At 49.7% G+C, this 14092-nt stretch overlaps 1 protein-coding gene across 16 annotated transcripts in view; it reads right to left on the bottom strand.

Annotated features, from left to right (window-relative positions):
- Positions 1 to 135: 135 nt before the first annotated feature.
- Positions 136 to 14092, bottom strand: part of ppp1r12a (protein phosphatase 1, regulatory subunit 12A) — a 37216-nt gene continuing 23259 nt past the window's right edge. The window contains exons 6-28 of one of the 16 annotated variants that reach the window (XM_078100472.1): positions 13936 to 14010; positions 13687 to 13778; positions 13347 to 13504; positions 13120 to 13241; positions 11873 to 11980; positions 11177 to 11395; positions 10927 to 11018; positions 10594 to 10707; positions 9969 to 10121; positions 9189 to 9365; positions 8759 to 8929; positions 8046 to 8136; positions 7778 to 7942; positions 7511 to 7676; positions 6665 to 6786; positions 6477 to 6542; positions 5973 to 5989; positions 5755 to 5863; positions 5559 to 5663; positions 5420 to 5467; positions 5259 to 5292; positions 4499 to 4549; positions 136 to 1769 (exon numbers count right to left, since the gene is read on the bottom strand). In XM_078100472.1, coding sequence (XP_077956598.1) covers positions 4518 to 4549; positions 5259 to 5292; positions 5420 to 5467; positions 5559 to 5663; positions 5755 to 5863; positions 5973 to 5989; positions 6477 to 6542; positions 6665 to 6786; positions 7511 to 7676; positions 7778 to 7942; positions 8046 to 8136; positions 8759 to 8929; positions 9189 to 9365; positions 9969 to 10121; positions 10594 to 10707; positions 10927 to 11018; positions 11177 to 11395; positions 11873 to 11980; positions 13120 to 13241; positions 13347 to 13504; positions 13687 to 13778; positions 13936 to 14010 — 2436 coding nt within the window. In that variant the 3' untranslated portion in view covers positions 136 to 1769; positions 4499 to 4517. Of the gene's footprint in view, positions 1770 to 3324; positions 3499 to 4498; positions 4550 to 5258; positions 5293 to 5419; positions 5468 to 5558; positions 5664 to 5754; positions 5864 to 5972; positions 5990 to 6476; positions 6543 to 6664; positions 6787 to 7510; positions 7677 to 7777; positions 7943 to 8045; positions 8137 to 8758; positions 8930 to 9188; positions 9366 to 9968; positions 10122 to 10593; positions 10708 to 10926; positions 11019 to 11176; positions 11396 to 11872; positions 11981 to 13119; positions 13242 to 13346; positions 13505 to 13686; positions 13779 to 13935; positions 14011 to 14092 lie in introns of those variants that run through there. The other 15 variants (XM_078100473.1, XM_078100470.1, XM_078100468.1 and 12 more) reach the window with 15 other exon arrangements.

Raw genomic sequence — 14092 nt, 5'->3', positions numbered from 1 at the left:
ACGGTAGCTTCAAAAATAGGACAAAAAAAAAAAAAAAAAAAGATTTAATCCGGGAGATAAATCCCTCAAAATACAAGAGTGAACTTACCGTTGAGACGTATTTGTAAAAACCTTTAAATAATCAGGCGGGGGAACTTTACAATGTACAAGTTTATTTTTAATGAACTCTTCAGTGGTTGGTAGTCACAGCACAGCTTGCATGTATTAAGCCACACACCTATTTTACAAGATGACAGGGGAAGAAATAAAAATAAAACAAAAACCTAAAGTCTAAAGCAGAGCAGATGTCCATCAGTCCATCTACGGAGACTTTCTCTTTTAGACTTTTAATAAAACATCCTTAAAAAAGGCCACTGAAATGCATAATAGGTTTTCAGATGCATGAATATTTGACGGTGGCGGTTCGCGTGGCCCTGACTCCTCACATGGCATCGACAGTGCATGTAGACATTTGTAAAAAGGACTGGTTAGCGATACCCAACATATTCTTTTCTCTCTTTTTCTTCCCTAGTGACCACACCGTAGCTGTATTACAGCTTAAAAACAAACAAAAAGAAACAATAACCAGCACTCTTCCAAGTTACTGAATACAACGAAAGTGAAATGTAGTGAAGCAGTTATTTTATTCATCTCATAAGTATGTGAACACTTATTTTAAACTGGAAAAGAAAGAAAGAAGAGGCACCAAACACCTGCCAGCCGTCCCGTGTGGGAGAGAGAGGCTCCAAATGTGTCCAAAGTCTTTAGACTATAAAAGAAAAATAATTAAAAACACACCTTGTTGTCCTCTGGAATTTGTATACTTTTAATAGTAACAGACAGGAACCATAAACGCATGCCATGTGCTGGTCTCAAACAAATACATACAGGTATATACAGCATCACTCAGTACCTGCTAAAACAAAGTGAGAAATACAGAGTATAAACTGACTACACTACAAACTTAAAAAAAAAAAACGGGGGGGGGGGGGGGGGGGGGGGAGGGGGGAGGAGGGTGAGCGATGAAAGCGGTGGAAGAGTGAAAATCCTACAAGTGATGACTCGTCATTAAAGCATAAAAAGAAATGCATATTGCACATACAGTGAAAGCTTAAATTCCACCAGGTCCGCCTCGTCTCGCTAAAGCCAGATTAAAAAAATGTTCCCTCTTGGAGGAAGACACGGAGGTAACGAAAGAAAGTGAGTGTGTGTGTGGGGGGGGGCATCAGATGGAGATACGAGGATTCAATATAGGGGAGAAGTGTGTGTGGGGGGGGTAAAGAGGGGGGGCAAATGCAGAGCACACAACACTAACACGGAGGGGGGGCGGGGGGGGGGGGGGGCAAAAGAAATAAATAAACAGATATCGCTGCGTGTGTTTTTTTTTCTTTTCTCTTTATGTACAACTAAGGCTTATTGGTTAAATAGTTTTCAGGCTTCCCCGCCCACAACGCGTCTACATGCTGATCACACGACCCCCCCCCTCGCCCATCAACGCTGTAAACTCAGTGGGGGGGGGGGGGCTGCAGTGGTGGAGCAGCAGAAAGGGAGATTAAGAGCTGAAAGGAGATTAAAAAAAAAAAGAAGTCTCGTCTCTGATGTCTGTTGCAAATAATATCTAAATGTGCAATTCTTAGTCACTGCCATGGGGGGGGAAGGGGGGAGGGGGGGGGGGTGCAGAAGACGGGCCGGCGGGTCTGGTTCTACTTTGAGAGCTTGCTAATGACTCGGATCAGAGCTCCGTTCTCGTCCTTTAGTCTCTGGTTGTCTGCTTTCAAGTCTGGGAGCATCTGAAAGGGAATAAAAAGGAAACGAGAGAGAACGAGAGAGAGTGATAGAGAGAGAACAAGAGAGAGAGAGAGAGAGGCTTAGACAAGTCTCGACTGATAAATGGACTCGTTAAACCAGTCAGGCCAGTTTTACAACTAGTTAATTGCAGCCTCACACAGCTCTCGTGTTTTGTTTTCTCCTTTAAATACAAGATAAATAAATAAAATCACTTCCTTGTTTCCAAGTGAAAATGAGGGAGGGGTAAAAGCGGGCACACCACAGGCCAAACATCTGGAGAAAGCCATGCCGGGTCTGAACGTCTGCTCAGAGAGGAGGAAAGGGGCCCCGTTTGGATGGCGGGGGGCTTACACGAGCCCAGCGGGGGGTCAGGAGCAACTTCTTCTGAGTCGGACTTTAGTGGGTCGGTTCCTTATATTCACAATCACATATAAAAAGGAGCTACGGTACCAGAAGGACTTTAGATGACAGTTTTAAGGGGCGACAAGCTACAAACCCTGATATCAGGCCTCAATGCAAATATATGTGATGTTGTGGCTCACAGATTATTTGGTCAATAAACGATATCTTACGTCGTAAAATGTAATTTGCATACAACCCACCTGTTGACATCACAATATAAGCAAGTTATGATGAATTGAGGTCGTCAAAACTTTATTAGAGGAACATCCATTAAGATGAGATTACTAGTATTATGGAAATAAAGTGAGAGCAGAAGGCCTCTTTTCCCCAACGTGACACCCGCCGGGTGCCACCGTATCCAAGGTAACGCTCCGGCTCGTGAGATACTTCACGACATGTTCACAGACACGCACACACCTGGTTTGGTGCACTTGAATTGAAGCTGTTGTACAACACAGAATATTAAAAAAACGCATTGGGGCAGCGGATTATTACTTTAAAGTGGTAAATCATGATCAACACTGACACGCAACAAGAGAAAAACATTTATTTAATACAGATGACGATCAACCGCGAGCTTAAATATCCACGTCCTTTACGCGCGGCGATCGCACACACACTGCACTCGGCCCATGCAGCGGACTTCTACACCGGCTTTCAAAATCAACACATTTTGGGGAGCAAGGAGAGAGAAAAAGAAAAAAAGGGTTCAGTCTGAAGCCGCTTCATGCAAAAGGAGCCAAACGGAGCCAGCGAGCTCCGCCTGATGGAAGCAACACACCGAGGACCTACAGGAGGACACTTTCCCTCGCCGCTCGGACTCTACGGCTTCAATCCCACTTACCTGAGCGGTCTCGTCTGTCTCATTGTGTCGTCCGGGTTGTTTAGGAGGTTTTTTTTGTTTTTTTTAACAAACTGAAGTGTGTGGAAATCAGCTGCTACGTGTGTTCTGTACAAAAGGGAGAGTGTCCTGTTGTAGGAACTTTAATAACAAAATGAAAAACACGCTCCCCAATCTGAAAACCAAAAGCTCTGGGGAGGCGGTTGATCGGCCGGGCACCTGCCTGTCTATGGGCGCGGGCACAGCACGAATGGAGCATGAGAAGGAAGGGGTTTGAGAGGGGGGGGGTGGAGGGGGGTGGGGGGTGTTGGGGGGTGGGGAGGAGATGGTGGCGGACAGACGGGCGTGGCTTAGAGGTCGACGGTGGGCAGCTGGCTGCAGGCGGACTGCGAGAGCTTCGCCAACACTCGGGACAGGGCCCGGTTCTCAGCCTGCAGCCGCTCCTTAACCTGCCGCAGGGCCTGAACCTGCTTTACCTGGGGGAGGTTCTGCAAGAGGGGAGGGGAGGGGGGGGGGGGGGGACAACACCAACAATAACAACAACAACATGGGAAAACAAAGTGAGAGAAAAAAGGAAACCAGAAGAAAAAAAATAGGCAGAAGAGTGAACAAATTAGGAGAGAAAAGGTTAAATGAACGACAGGACAATAGAAATTAATAAAAGAAGGGGGGCCGAGGAGGAGGAGGAGAAGGGGGGGAGCAGAAGAGGAAGATTGTTAGAAAAATGGGGACAGATTTACAGAAAGCGACGAAGCGATTGAGAGCTCTCCGGCTCAGCCCGATGCTCGCAGAGAGCGGCGGCGCTGACGCCATCAGCCAGCTGCCGCAAAATAAAACCCTCCGTTACCACGGCAACAACACATCTGCCCCCCCCCCCCACATAAAAAAAACACAACAAAAAAGGAGCAAATGTTACGTCAACATGGATCACAACGGCTGACCGGAGATCTGCACCGAAACAGAATCAGAGGTCAGAGGTCAGCGGCTGAACGAGGAGTCCAACGCGAGGCAGCAGCGGCTGGATCACGTTTATTATTTTAAGGTCTGTACATGAAATGTTTACAACTTAAAATGGATAGTTTTCTGACAGCCAGAGTAACGGAGTTTTCCGACCTGAAGAAAACGCATCAATGTGGTGCAACAATAAGACGCTAAATCTGCACAAGAACTTTGTGCTCTTCCTAAAGACTCGAACGTGTGGATACAAGCTGAAGAGGCTTTTTTTGCCACGTCTCATTGTTCTGGGTTTCTCACATAAAATGAGGCCGCAGTTGTAATAAATCTTTCATCTGAAGCATCGTGGCATTTGGGATAACTCAGTACTCGCTATAAGAATACAGAATAGAGAACGAGTGCTTCAGGTGTATTTAAAGAGGGACACAGATGTTCCCGCCTACACACTGGCTGTGATTTAGACCCCACTAACGGAGACATCTAAACCTACTGCACATATAGATATAGATGCATTCAACAATGTGTGTGTGGTACCTTAAGTTCCTCCTCCATCTCAGATATCTTCCTTTCTAGAGCTCTTCTTTCCTGCAAGGGAGGACAGCGGGTTCACTCAGCAATCAGCACATTTCACACAGGACAATTAGCCGAAAGCACCGTGCACACACACACACACTGCATGAGAGGTGGGGCTGCAGCGGTAGTGCGCTCGCACACACACACACACACGTCTGGTGAGGCGTCTGCAAGCAACACTCAGTAATAGACTTACATACTCAGTGGATATAGATTTATATGGTGAGATATACAAAACACAGGGAGGTTTTTGAGGTAGGTAGGGGACTTTGTGCTGCCTCTACATGCCATGGGCATTTATAATGGATTCATAATGGAGTTCTTTGCAGTGGCTTTAAAAGAATGAATGAATGGATTTGGACGTATGGATTCGTGGCCGCAGGCCCTGCAGCTGAAGACGTCAGCGTTACTGAATGAGTGAGAAACATGAACACGCACCCATGCATGGACTCCTCCAAAAGCACATCAACAGCCTACTGTCGTACTTCCTGCACACGACCTCCACACATAAAAACAACAAAGAAAGCAATCTGGAGAAGAGGTGACCACACGCTGCCTCTGAGGTTCTACAACAGGTGAGAGAGAAGTTGGCGGTGTTCTGGGTGGCGAGGAGAGAGAAAGTCCCTTCGACCCCCCCTCCCCCCCCCCCCCGACTACATGTGTGACACGGCAGCCAGCAGCAGAGAGGAGACTGATACAAAGAGTCGGGTTCAGATCATACCACTACCCAGATGATATTGGGGCCTGCTTGTTACCTTCAGACATAAACCCATCGGTAGTGTTACCAGCGTGTTCCATCAACTTAATAAACTTAAAAACAGGAGTTACACATATTTGCGGTTATGGACATTCGTTAAGCGGCTTATTAAACACAGTCGTTACCCTTTTCTCCATCTCAAGCTGTGACCGGTCGGCATAGCGCTCCTGCCTCTGCAGCGGAGGATGACAAAGGGAGAAGAAAGGTTACGAGGGATGCTGACGGCGAGGTGCTCGGCTGAAGCGGAGCGCGCCCCGGGTTTACCTGCGTGGCCTTCTCCAGCTGCAGCTTCAAGTCCCCCAGCTCCAGGTCCGTGTCGCGTAACTGGGCCTTCAACTTCTCGTTCTCAGCCAAGATCTGCTCGTAGAGCTGGAAGACGAGGCGGACAAAGTGAGCGCGTGCAACGAGCAAACTACGCGCGTCGATGAGAGAAGGGTTCAAACCTAAAACACACACACACCTTCTTGTAGTCAGTGGCGTCGTCTCGGTCCAGTCGGCTGGAGTAAGTCCTCCGACTCTCCCCGTAGCCGCGGCTGGAGAGGATGTCGTTGCGATCTAAGGATGTTGTACTGCAGAGAAAGAACAGGCGGAGACTCAAGAGAGCGTAGTATAATAATAGAAGAGGATGATAACGTGGAGGAGGGGGGGGGGGGGGGGGGGGGGGGGTTTCAGACATACCTGGACAACCTGTCACTCTGTAAGAAAGCAAAAAAAAAAATAGCCGATGTTAATGAAGTTTAAATAGAAATTGCTTTTATGTCAGTGACATCACAGACAGCTGTGGAGTGGTTGACATTGACGTGTGTGTGATTTGACCCCAGTGACCTGCACTTCTTTCTCTTTGTATGCCCGAGTTTTAAAACCCCACTGATCTTTCCCCGAGGCCACGTTTGGTTTCCAAGGTTACCACAGCAACCAGACAATTTACCAGAAGATGGAAACTGAGAAGGGAAACGATACAAAGGCTGCGGACGGTGAGACGGAAAGGTTAGTGGGAGAGGGAGGAGATTACATCTGACCGGGGAGAGACAAGTGAATATCAAAGGAGGAAGGGGCACGAATGAGAATAAATAACGAAGGGCGGGAATCAAACGGAGGTCGGGGCCACAGAAGAAGAGCAATAGGACTTTTGGCTGGAAGGCTTAAAAGTCAGTTTGATTTACTTAGCGTGTGCGTCGTTACCTGCGGCTCTCCTTTGGTGCTGCCGTCCTCAGAGTCGGACAGCTGGTCAGGGTCATTTTCATCACCCTGGAATTTTAAAAAAAAAAGAGAAAAGAAAAAAGGTTATCATCCAAATGATCAAGGAGGAACAGACGAGTTATGAACCGCTGCACCCGATCAAGGGCACTTTAAATGTTCCCATCGCTCACCTCTTGGGTCCAGAAGGAGACGCCAGTGGAGCGCCTCTTCTCGCGGGGCCGCCGGCGATCCCGTATGGAGCGGGGCTGAGACTTGTCCTCGCCTTCCTTCTCCTCCTCCTTTCTGTCCATTTCTGTCCGAGAGGAGAGAGCGACGGCGGGTTAAACCAGGCGGATGCGGTCGCCATGACGTCAAACATCCAATTAGAAAGCCTGACTTTAGTCACCAGCAGTTACCAGCAAGTGCTACATGACGAGTTTCGAGCCTTTGACATAGTCGGTGTATAAATGTGCTCTGTGCTTCTGCGCAAACGTCTGGTCCGTATTTCACGAGAGCAGTTTGATGCGGACTATTTTGACGTCAACATTGTTCAAACGGGCGAGGTGGAAAAGTTCAGGTAGAGCGAGGAAATGATTCCACATCAAAGAGACGAGGACAATAACTGGACTTGGCTTGAGTTCGGAGGAGCAAAGATCAGTGTTTCCTTCCTTTAAAGGCTAAAACCGTTTCCTATTTTCCCAGAGATGGTTGGTGGATGTATTTGTTAAGAGAGGAGTGACTTGCTGGCGTTTACGGTCAGAGTCTCCATTAACGAGGTCGCCCCCTCTTTATTTTTGGGTTGCTTTGAGTGTAGAAAGTCGTTTCCGATGTTGGAACGGCAGCTTTCCCCTGCAGGATGTCCCACTGTTACATCAGGCTTTCGCCACGTGAAGGAGGGCGCACGCACAGCAGCCAATAGGAGCGCCTTCTCTCTGGACTGACCACTGATCGGTCCAAATCCCACGCAGCCGAGAGAAGGCGCAGATACAGTTGTAGTTTTCTCTCGGACCACTTGAAATGGAATATGCTGAACCGACCTTTCTCTGTGTCTCTGGAGGAGCGGCTGTAGGACGAGGTGATCCCCGTCAGGCTGTTGGGCCGGCTGAGGGAGCTGGAGGACAGAGCGCTGCTCGTGTACGGAGTGGAGGCCGTGCCGACCGTGGAGATGGCCGAGGTAGAGGAGGAAGACGAAGGCCGGTAGCGCTGGGAGGAAGGGAGACAGAAGGGAGGAGGCGGTTGACATATTCAAGGTGTTGATGCACCGGTGGGTAAAGTTGTCACTAAAGCTCGGGGCAGAAACGCACCTCCTCAAAGCTGCGGTACTTCGACCGGTAATCATCCTCCTTGACCTCCAGCTCCTTCTTCTCCTCCTGCTTCTCCTTGTCCTGCTTCTCCTCCTCCCGGGACTTTGGGACGCGACTCCGGTCGATGGTTTTCTCCGCCTCTTGCAGGTCAGTCAGAGTCACACCCTGTAGGAAGAGTGATCAAGAGTAACCACCTCCCTTTTCAATCCTTCTTCTAGTCAGAGAATCCATAACAAAACGCGTGGGAGGCGACAGTGTGTTAACTCACCTGGGTGGACCTCCTCGACTGTCGAGCCTGTCTGGAGCGAGCTTTCCTCTGGGACTCGGACTCCTCGTCTCGCACTGGCGTCAGGTATGACCTATCACACACACAATTCATAAAATACATCTGGTCATTGTAGTTGTTGTGTACGGTGGAACAATTTTTGTGTTCTAGGTCCTTTCTCTTATGCATGACCATTGGTGGAAGGACACAAACGGTCTGCATTTAGGCCTTTGACTGCAGCATCGGGGGAGGGGGGGGGGAGAGGGGGGTTGAGGAAAAAGTGCAGCTTCTGCATAGATTCCTTAAAAGGAGAAGTTGCTCTGAAACGGCCGCGCAGAACTCCCACCACGACAGGTGGCTCCCGTCAGCACGGCGACAGGAAGACGTGCACTTGAACTCCCACCTCACTCTCCCCCCCCCCAAACCCCCACAAACACTTTCTGTGACACTCTCCCTCTCATGTGCAGAAGTGCATCCGGATGCCTGAAGCTTTCTAAAAAGTGTCCGTAGATGTTGAGGCCAGGTAAATATTTTTTATATGTTGTGAATGTACTATAATGAATAGCTTTCAACAGCATTTAAACTATTTCAACAGCAAAGTCTTTTGGGCTTATTTTCCCGTCGCTGTGGCGCACTGACTGAGTATTTGTGTTATTCCATCACTCTTCTTAATGTTTGGCTGCATGTTTTCCGGGGCGCCGGTGCTCCGGTGGTACCTGCGTCTCTCGGAGCCAGTGACCACGCCGGTGGAGGTGGTGGTGGTGGTGGAGACGGCGCTGGTGCTCGTGGTGGACGTGCTGGTCGTAGTGGAGCCAGTGTTCATAGTGGGGATGACGGCAGCAGATTCCTTCTCCTTCTCCCTGTCTGCGCTCTCCTCTGACCAGTACCTGTTTTACACACGAGTCTTTAGAACGAGGCCGGCTGCGCCCGACAGATCCATCCTGCTGTTACGAGACGACCCGTGTCACCCGCGTGACAGCAGGCCGACGTAAAATACAAAAAGGTTTATCTTATGGATTTCTGGGTCGCGGGTGCTTAAGCTCCATATAAGGACAAAATATCTGTTTCAGCTTGTTGGGGAAAAGTGGAATAAACCCTCTACGAATATCCACAAGCGAGGCCTCAGAAGACGTGCTGCTGGCGTACCTGCTGGTGAGACTGGTGGAGCCAGTGCGGGTGGAGGAGCCCAGGCCGGAGAGCAGGCTGCGGTGGCCTGTGGGCGAGGTAACGGATGAGGAGGTGGTGGTGGAGGTGGTGGTGGGGTTTGTGGAGGAGGAGGTGGTCGAGGAACTCAGGTCCTCGTGTCTTCTACCAAAAGAGCCGCTGGAGGACAACATGTCACGGCAAAAAATAAAAACACGGTCAGCAGGCGATAACGGCCATGTTGATCAAAATGATTTAGTCAGGATGCGCTTTTATAATTATTTACTTATTCTCATGAATTTGAAGTTTATGTATGAATCTTTATATTAATATAATTTATTTACTTACATTGGTCTTAACTCGCCATTACACTTTAAACATTAATACAGTGATATTACTGTGTCTTGGTGAGCAGATCATTTTTTTTGGGGGGGGGGTTGTTCTACGAAGGAATACGCATTCAGTTAGTTCCAACAATGAGAATTGATTTAAAAAGGACATTTTAGACCTCCCCGTCTCCGAACGCGCTTTCATCGATTGCTCAGAGGCTTCAACGTTTTGCTTTGTTGAAATGTTCCATCCAAAATCAAAGAAACGGCTCTGGAGTCTCTGCATTTACTGAGTGGGAAACATCTAAATCCCTAGTCTGGATTAAGTGGTTTTCATTTGGACCTTGAATGCATCACGTAAACTGCAGCAGAGCAGGGACACACACACACACACACAGTCAGGACAGGTGGGTGTAGAGAGGGCGGGGCCCCAGGCGAGAGGAGGCTGGTGTACCTGCGGTAAATGCTGTAAGACTGGTAGTGGGAGGTGGGCGGCTGCCAGGGTTTAGTGTTACAGGCGTTAGGGTCCAAGCTGGAGGTGGACGAAGACTTGGCCGGCACGTCCCGCGTGCTGCCGCTCCGCCCTAGTGCTAGCGTGTGGGACGTGCTGGCGTGTTGGCAGGCGGGTGGGTGGAGAGAGGCATGTTAGCGGAGGAGGTGCACACACACACGGACATAGATATAACGTAACAGACGCACACATTTTTAGACTATTAAGCTTTGACAAACTACTGGTGCGTCCATGTCATATGTGGGTCGAAGCAACAGAGGTTCTGAATGTCGTTTTCAGAGCAAATTAAAGCTTTTTCCCCACATGACATGCAACACGTGTCCGGGTCTGGGTTTTGTGCCACAGGCGACTCTGAATTCGATTTTGATTGACGGGTCTATAGGCCCGTTAAAAACGTAATGAGCAAACTCAGTGGCACAGCAAACCAGACAGGTACAGTCATGCAATAGACTGCGTGTCAGCGAGGAGAGAAAAGCCTTCTCAGCAGCATCAAAAGCAAAATATACACGAGGGGACAGACAGGCGACCGTCGAGCAAGAAGTGTGGTGGGGAGGGGGGGGGGGTTTACCTGCGCTGGTAGCTGGGGGTTCGGTTGGTGGAGGCGCTTCCCTCGCTGTTCTTCAGGTCGTCGTCCCAGCGCCGCCGGGTGTACGAGCCGCTGCGTTTCAGCGCGGTGGAGTCCCTGGAGAACCACAAGCTACATTAGCACCTCAGGCTTTTCCCCCCCCCCCACACACACACACACACACACAGCAGCGACGTGTTGAAAAGATAAACCGATAAAAACCTCAGCCCCGTTAGACTTAAATTCTACCCTTTCCTGAGATCGTTTGAGGTACACTGCCTGCAACGGGCAGCAGGGGGCGTGTTTGCACCGAGCCGCTGGGCTGACGGGATTCACCTGTTCTCCTTCTCGTCGATGTCCGACGTACTGGCGAGCCTCCTGGGAACGTTGGGCGCCACGTAGGCAAGGCGACTTCCTTTATCCTTTTCCTGGAACCCCAAGGAGAAAAAAGGACCTTTGTTATGGTTCTATAAACTGTATTTATCAAACAGCACCTAGTTTATCTTCCATTTTCACACACATGCCATAATGATGCGAGCGGATATTTTATGGCTTAAAAAAAAAAAGAGTTGATATTCAAGTTGACCTTCTCCTTGTCTTTGTTGTCCAGCGAGGAGGAGAGGCGAGGGCTCGAGGCCGAGCGCATCACGCCGGTCGTGTCCTTCTCCCGCTGAGCCTCCTTGGTGGCGGTGATCTCGGCCAGCGCCCCGTAGCTTCCCGTCTTCCTCAGGCCAAGCCGCCACGACGCCGGAGACTCGTCCTTCCTGTCGTCCTCCACTTTAGTCGACGCCTTTCCAGCAGTGGGCTGAGAGGGGGGGGGGGGGGGGGCAGAGGTTTAGTGTGCCCATCGAACAGCACTGTATAGCATGTTATGTCTCATCGGTGAGTCACACAAAGGGCGATCAGGTCGAGCAGTTTGGATTAATCACCTGGGGGCTGCACAGTGGAGACCATTAGGAGGACGTTGTTGTGTGTGGAGCGGGAGGGGGGGGTCATGCCAGTTAATAAATCAATTGATCGTTTTCACGTCTTTTAAATTACATTTATATATTCTTAAGAACCGATTGATACGTGGCCACGTAAGGAAAAAACACAGAAGCAACTCAGACACACAAGAGCACAACCGGGACGGCCCTTCTTCGTCATTGTTGTTGTTGTTGTTTAAGTGCACACGACACCACGGCGGGTTGATGAGTTAAAGCCGGCATCGGGGCGGTTAGGAGGTTGGTGAGTACTTTGCCCGTGCACAGCGGCATGTAGGATGAGCGAACCGCTGCCTCACCGTGGGGTTTTTTGGCGCTAGAGAAATGCCGGTTTTGCGCAAGCCTCGACGCCACACCGCAGGACAGCCCGGCTCCGCCACGAGCACGAGGGGAGTAATACAATCAAACTAAAGCCCCGCGGGACCAGAGCCCGGGATGAGGTGGGGGGGAGAGGGGGGACACGCGGAGAGAGAGAGAGAGAAGGGTAAGGAGGAGGTTGATACAGAGGGGGGAAAAAAAAGGCCAGAATAAGACAGAAAGCAGCAAAAGAAACACTTTAAGGCAAAGGACTCTTAAGCTGTAGTCACACCACACAATGCTTACTGCCAGGGAGGGGGGAGGGAGGGGAGGGAGGGGGAATAAGGGACGGATCCGACAAACGTTTGTGTCAAACACCTGGATGTTGTTAGGGTTGTGCAGAACTCTTGTTAGAGCGAAGACGTTGTGACTTCAGAGCGAGGAGATCACAGTGAGAATAGAAGCAGAAAGAAACGAAGGCTCTGATGGTCACTGACTATTAATGAACAGAAGCCTCTTCAGGCTTGTGAGGATGATGCTGTCCCGTATGGCACAGAGGGAACGCCATGAGCTGCAGGGGTTTAGATTTTAGTTCTGAATGTCAACTTTGAGCTGCCTTTAACGTGCTACAAAAATAAAGCGGATTATCCTCGTCGCATGAAGTATTCCTTTGGACGTATGAAGCGCTCAGCGGGTTTCATGCTTGGCCTCCTCCTGCCAGAGGACTCAACAGTGGAAAACTCCCCCGTCCCGTCACGAATCGTCCCCGCGATCGAAAGCCACCGACGATTAGCCGTAAATGTCGCTTTTGCCCCCCCCCCCACCCCCCTCCCTCTCCAGTGACATTTGTTAGCTCGTTGCACTGCAGCGCAGAGACCCGGTGACATGAGGGGGGGGGCGACTATCTCTGCGACAGACGGGAGTGTGAACTGCAACCCCCCCCCTCCTCCACCGGCAACCTCAGCCGACTGTGAAATTAGGTTTGTGTTGAAGGGGGAGGAAAACTAAATGGATGATGAATTTCCCTGATTTGTGTACAGAACGAAGGCTCTGACGTGACTCCCAGAGCAGCGGCGAGAGACTCCTGGAAGTGGATTAGCGCCGCCGCCGCATCACGGCTCTGCTGCAGCGCTTTGTTTCCCGTTTAGTTTTTTTATTCTATTTTTAATCATAAAAACCGAAATCGGCTGCTGATTTGAATGACACGTGGTTTCTTATTAGAGCCGAACTCTTGTCCGGCAGGTCGCACCTTCTTCACCGGCGAAGTGGGGGTTGTCACCTGGTTGGTTGGGCTGGTCGGAGGAGACGCGGGGGCGCTGGCAGGGGGGGGCGTCGTGCTGTTGCTCACCGACGCCGAGGTCTTGCTCTTGTCTGGAGGGATTGGAGCGAGATGGGGAGAGGGTGTGTGAGTCAGACGGCAATTAACCAAAACAAGGGTCAAATGTGATCTAAACACACACACACACACACACACACCTGCTTCAGTCTCCGACTCGGAATCCTCGTCGTCCTCTTCCTCGCTGGAGCAGCTGGATTCGTCCTTCTTCCCCTCCTCCCCTTCATCCACCTTCTCTGGTTCCAAGGTCTCGATGCGTGGGGCGATCTTCTCCGGCTCCAGAAGCAGCGTTTCTTTGCTGAAGCACAGAGAGAAACACACAACGCACACCATCAGTACCGAACTACAGCATCACAGTACTTTTGGAAGAGAGCGTAAAAATACACGTCCAGATAAGACTATAAATATTCAGACGTCTACTTAAGCCTTTGCTTTAGTTTAGCTTAATAATCTTAAAACTAATTTAGTGGGAGAGTTTACCTGTTGAGTGGTTTCAGTGATTGGTTGTTGTCCTCGGTGGTTTTCGTTTCAATCAAAGGAGATTTCTTAATTTCTTTCTTTTCACCTATCAGCTGGAATGAAAAGGTATTTTTATCAGGAGCAAATAGCATCAACGAATGGGATTCATTTTGACCAAAGACATTCTCACAAAACTTTATCTGCTATTAAAAACAATACTACAACATTGTTGCTCTTAACGAATTAACTTAACCAGCCACATCTACTCACCAGATTCTGTTTCTTTTGAAGTTCTTCCAAGTATCCGAGAACGTCTTCGTCCGCTACATCAAAAGCTGTCTGGCCCTGAGGGGAAGAAGTAAGACAAAAGTTACCTAAAATATGGCTTGCACAGCCTTTCGTGACAGGACTCATGACAGTCCCTCAC

The sequence above is a fragment of the Gasterosteus aculeatus genome, chromosome 4, assembly GCF_964276395.1.
Source record: "Gasterosteus aculeatus chromosome 4, fGasAcu3.hap1.1, whole genome shotgun sequence".
Taxonomy (NCBI): domain Eukaryota; kingdom Metazoa; phylum Chordata; class Actinopteri; order Perciformes; family Gasterosteidae; genus Gasterosteus; species Gasterosteus aculeatus.
The sequence above is the reverse complement of the archived record's forward strand: the minus strand, read 5'-3'. Positions and strand labels throughout refer to the sequence as shown.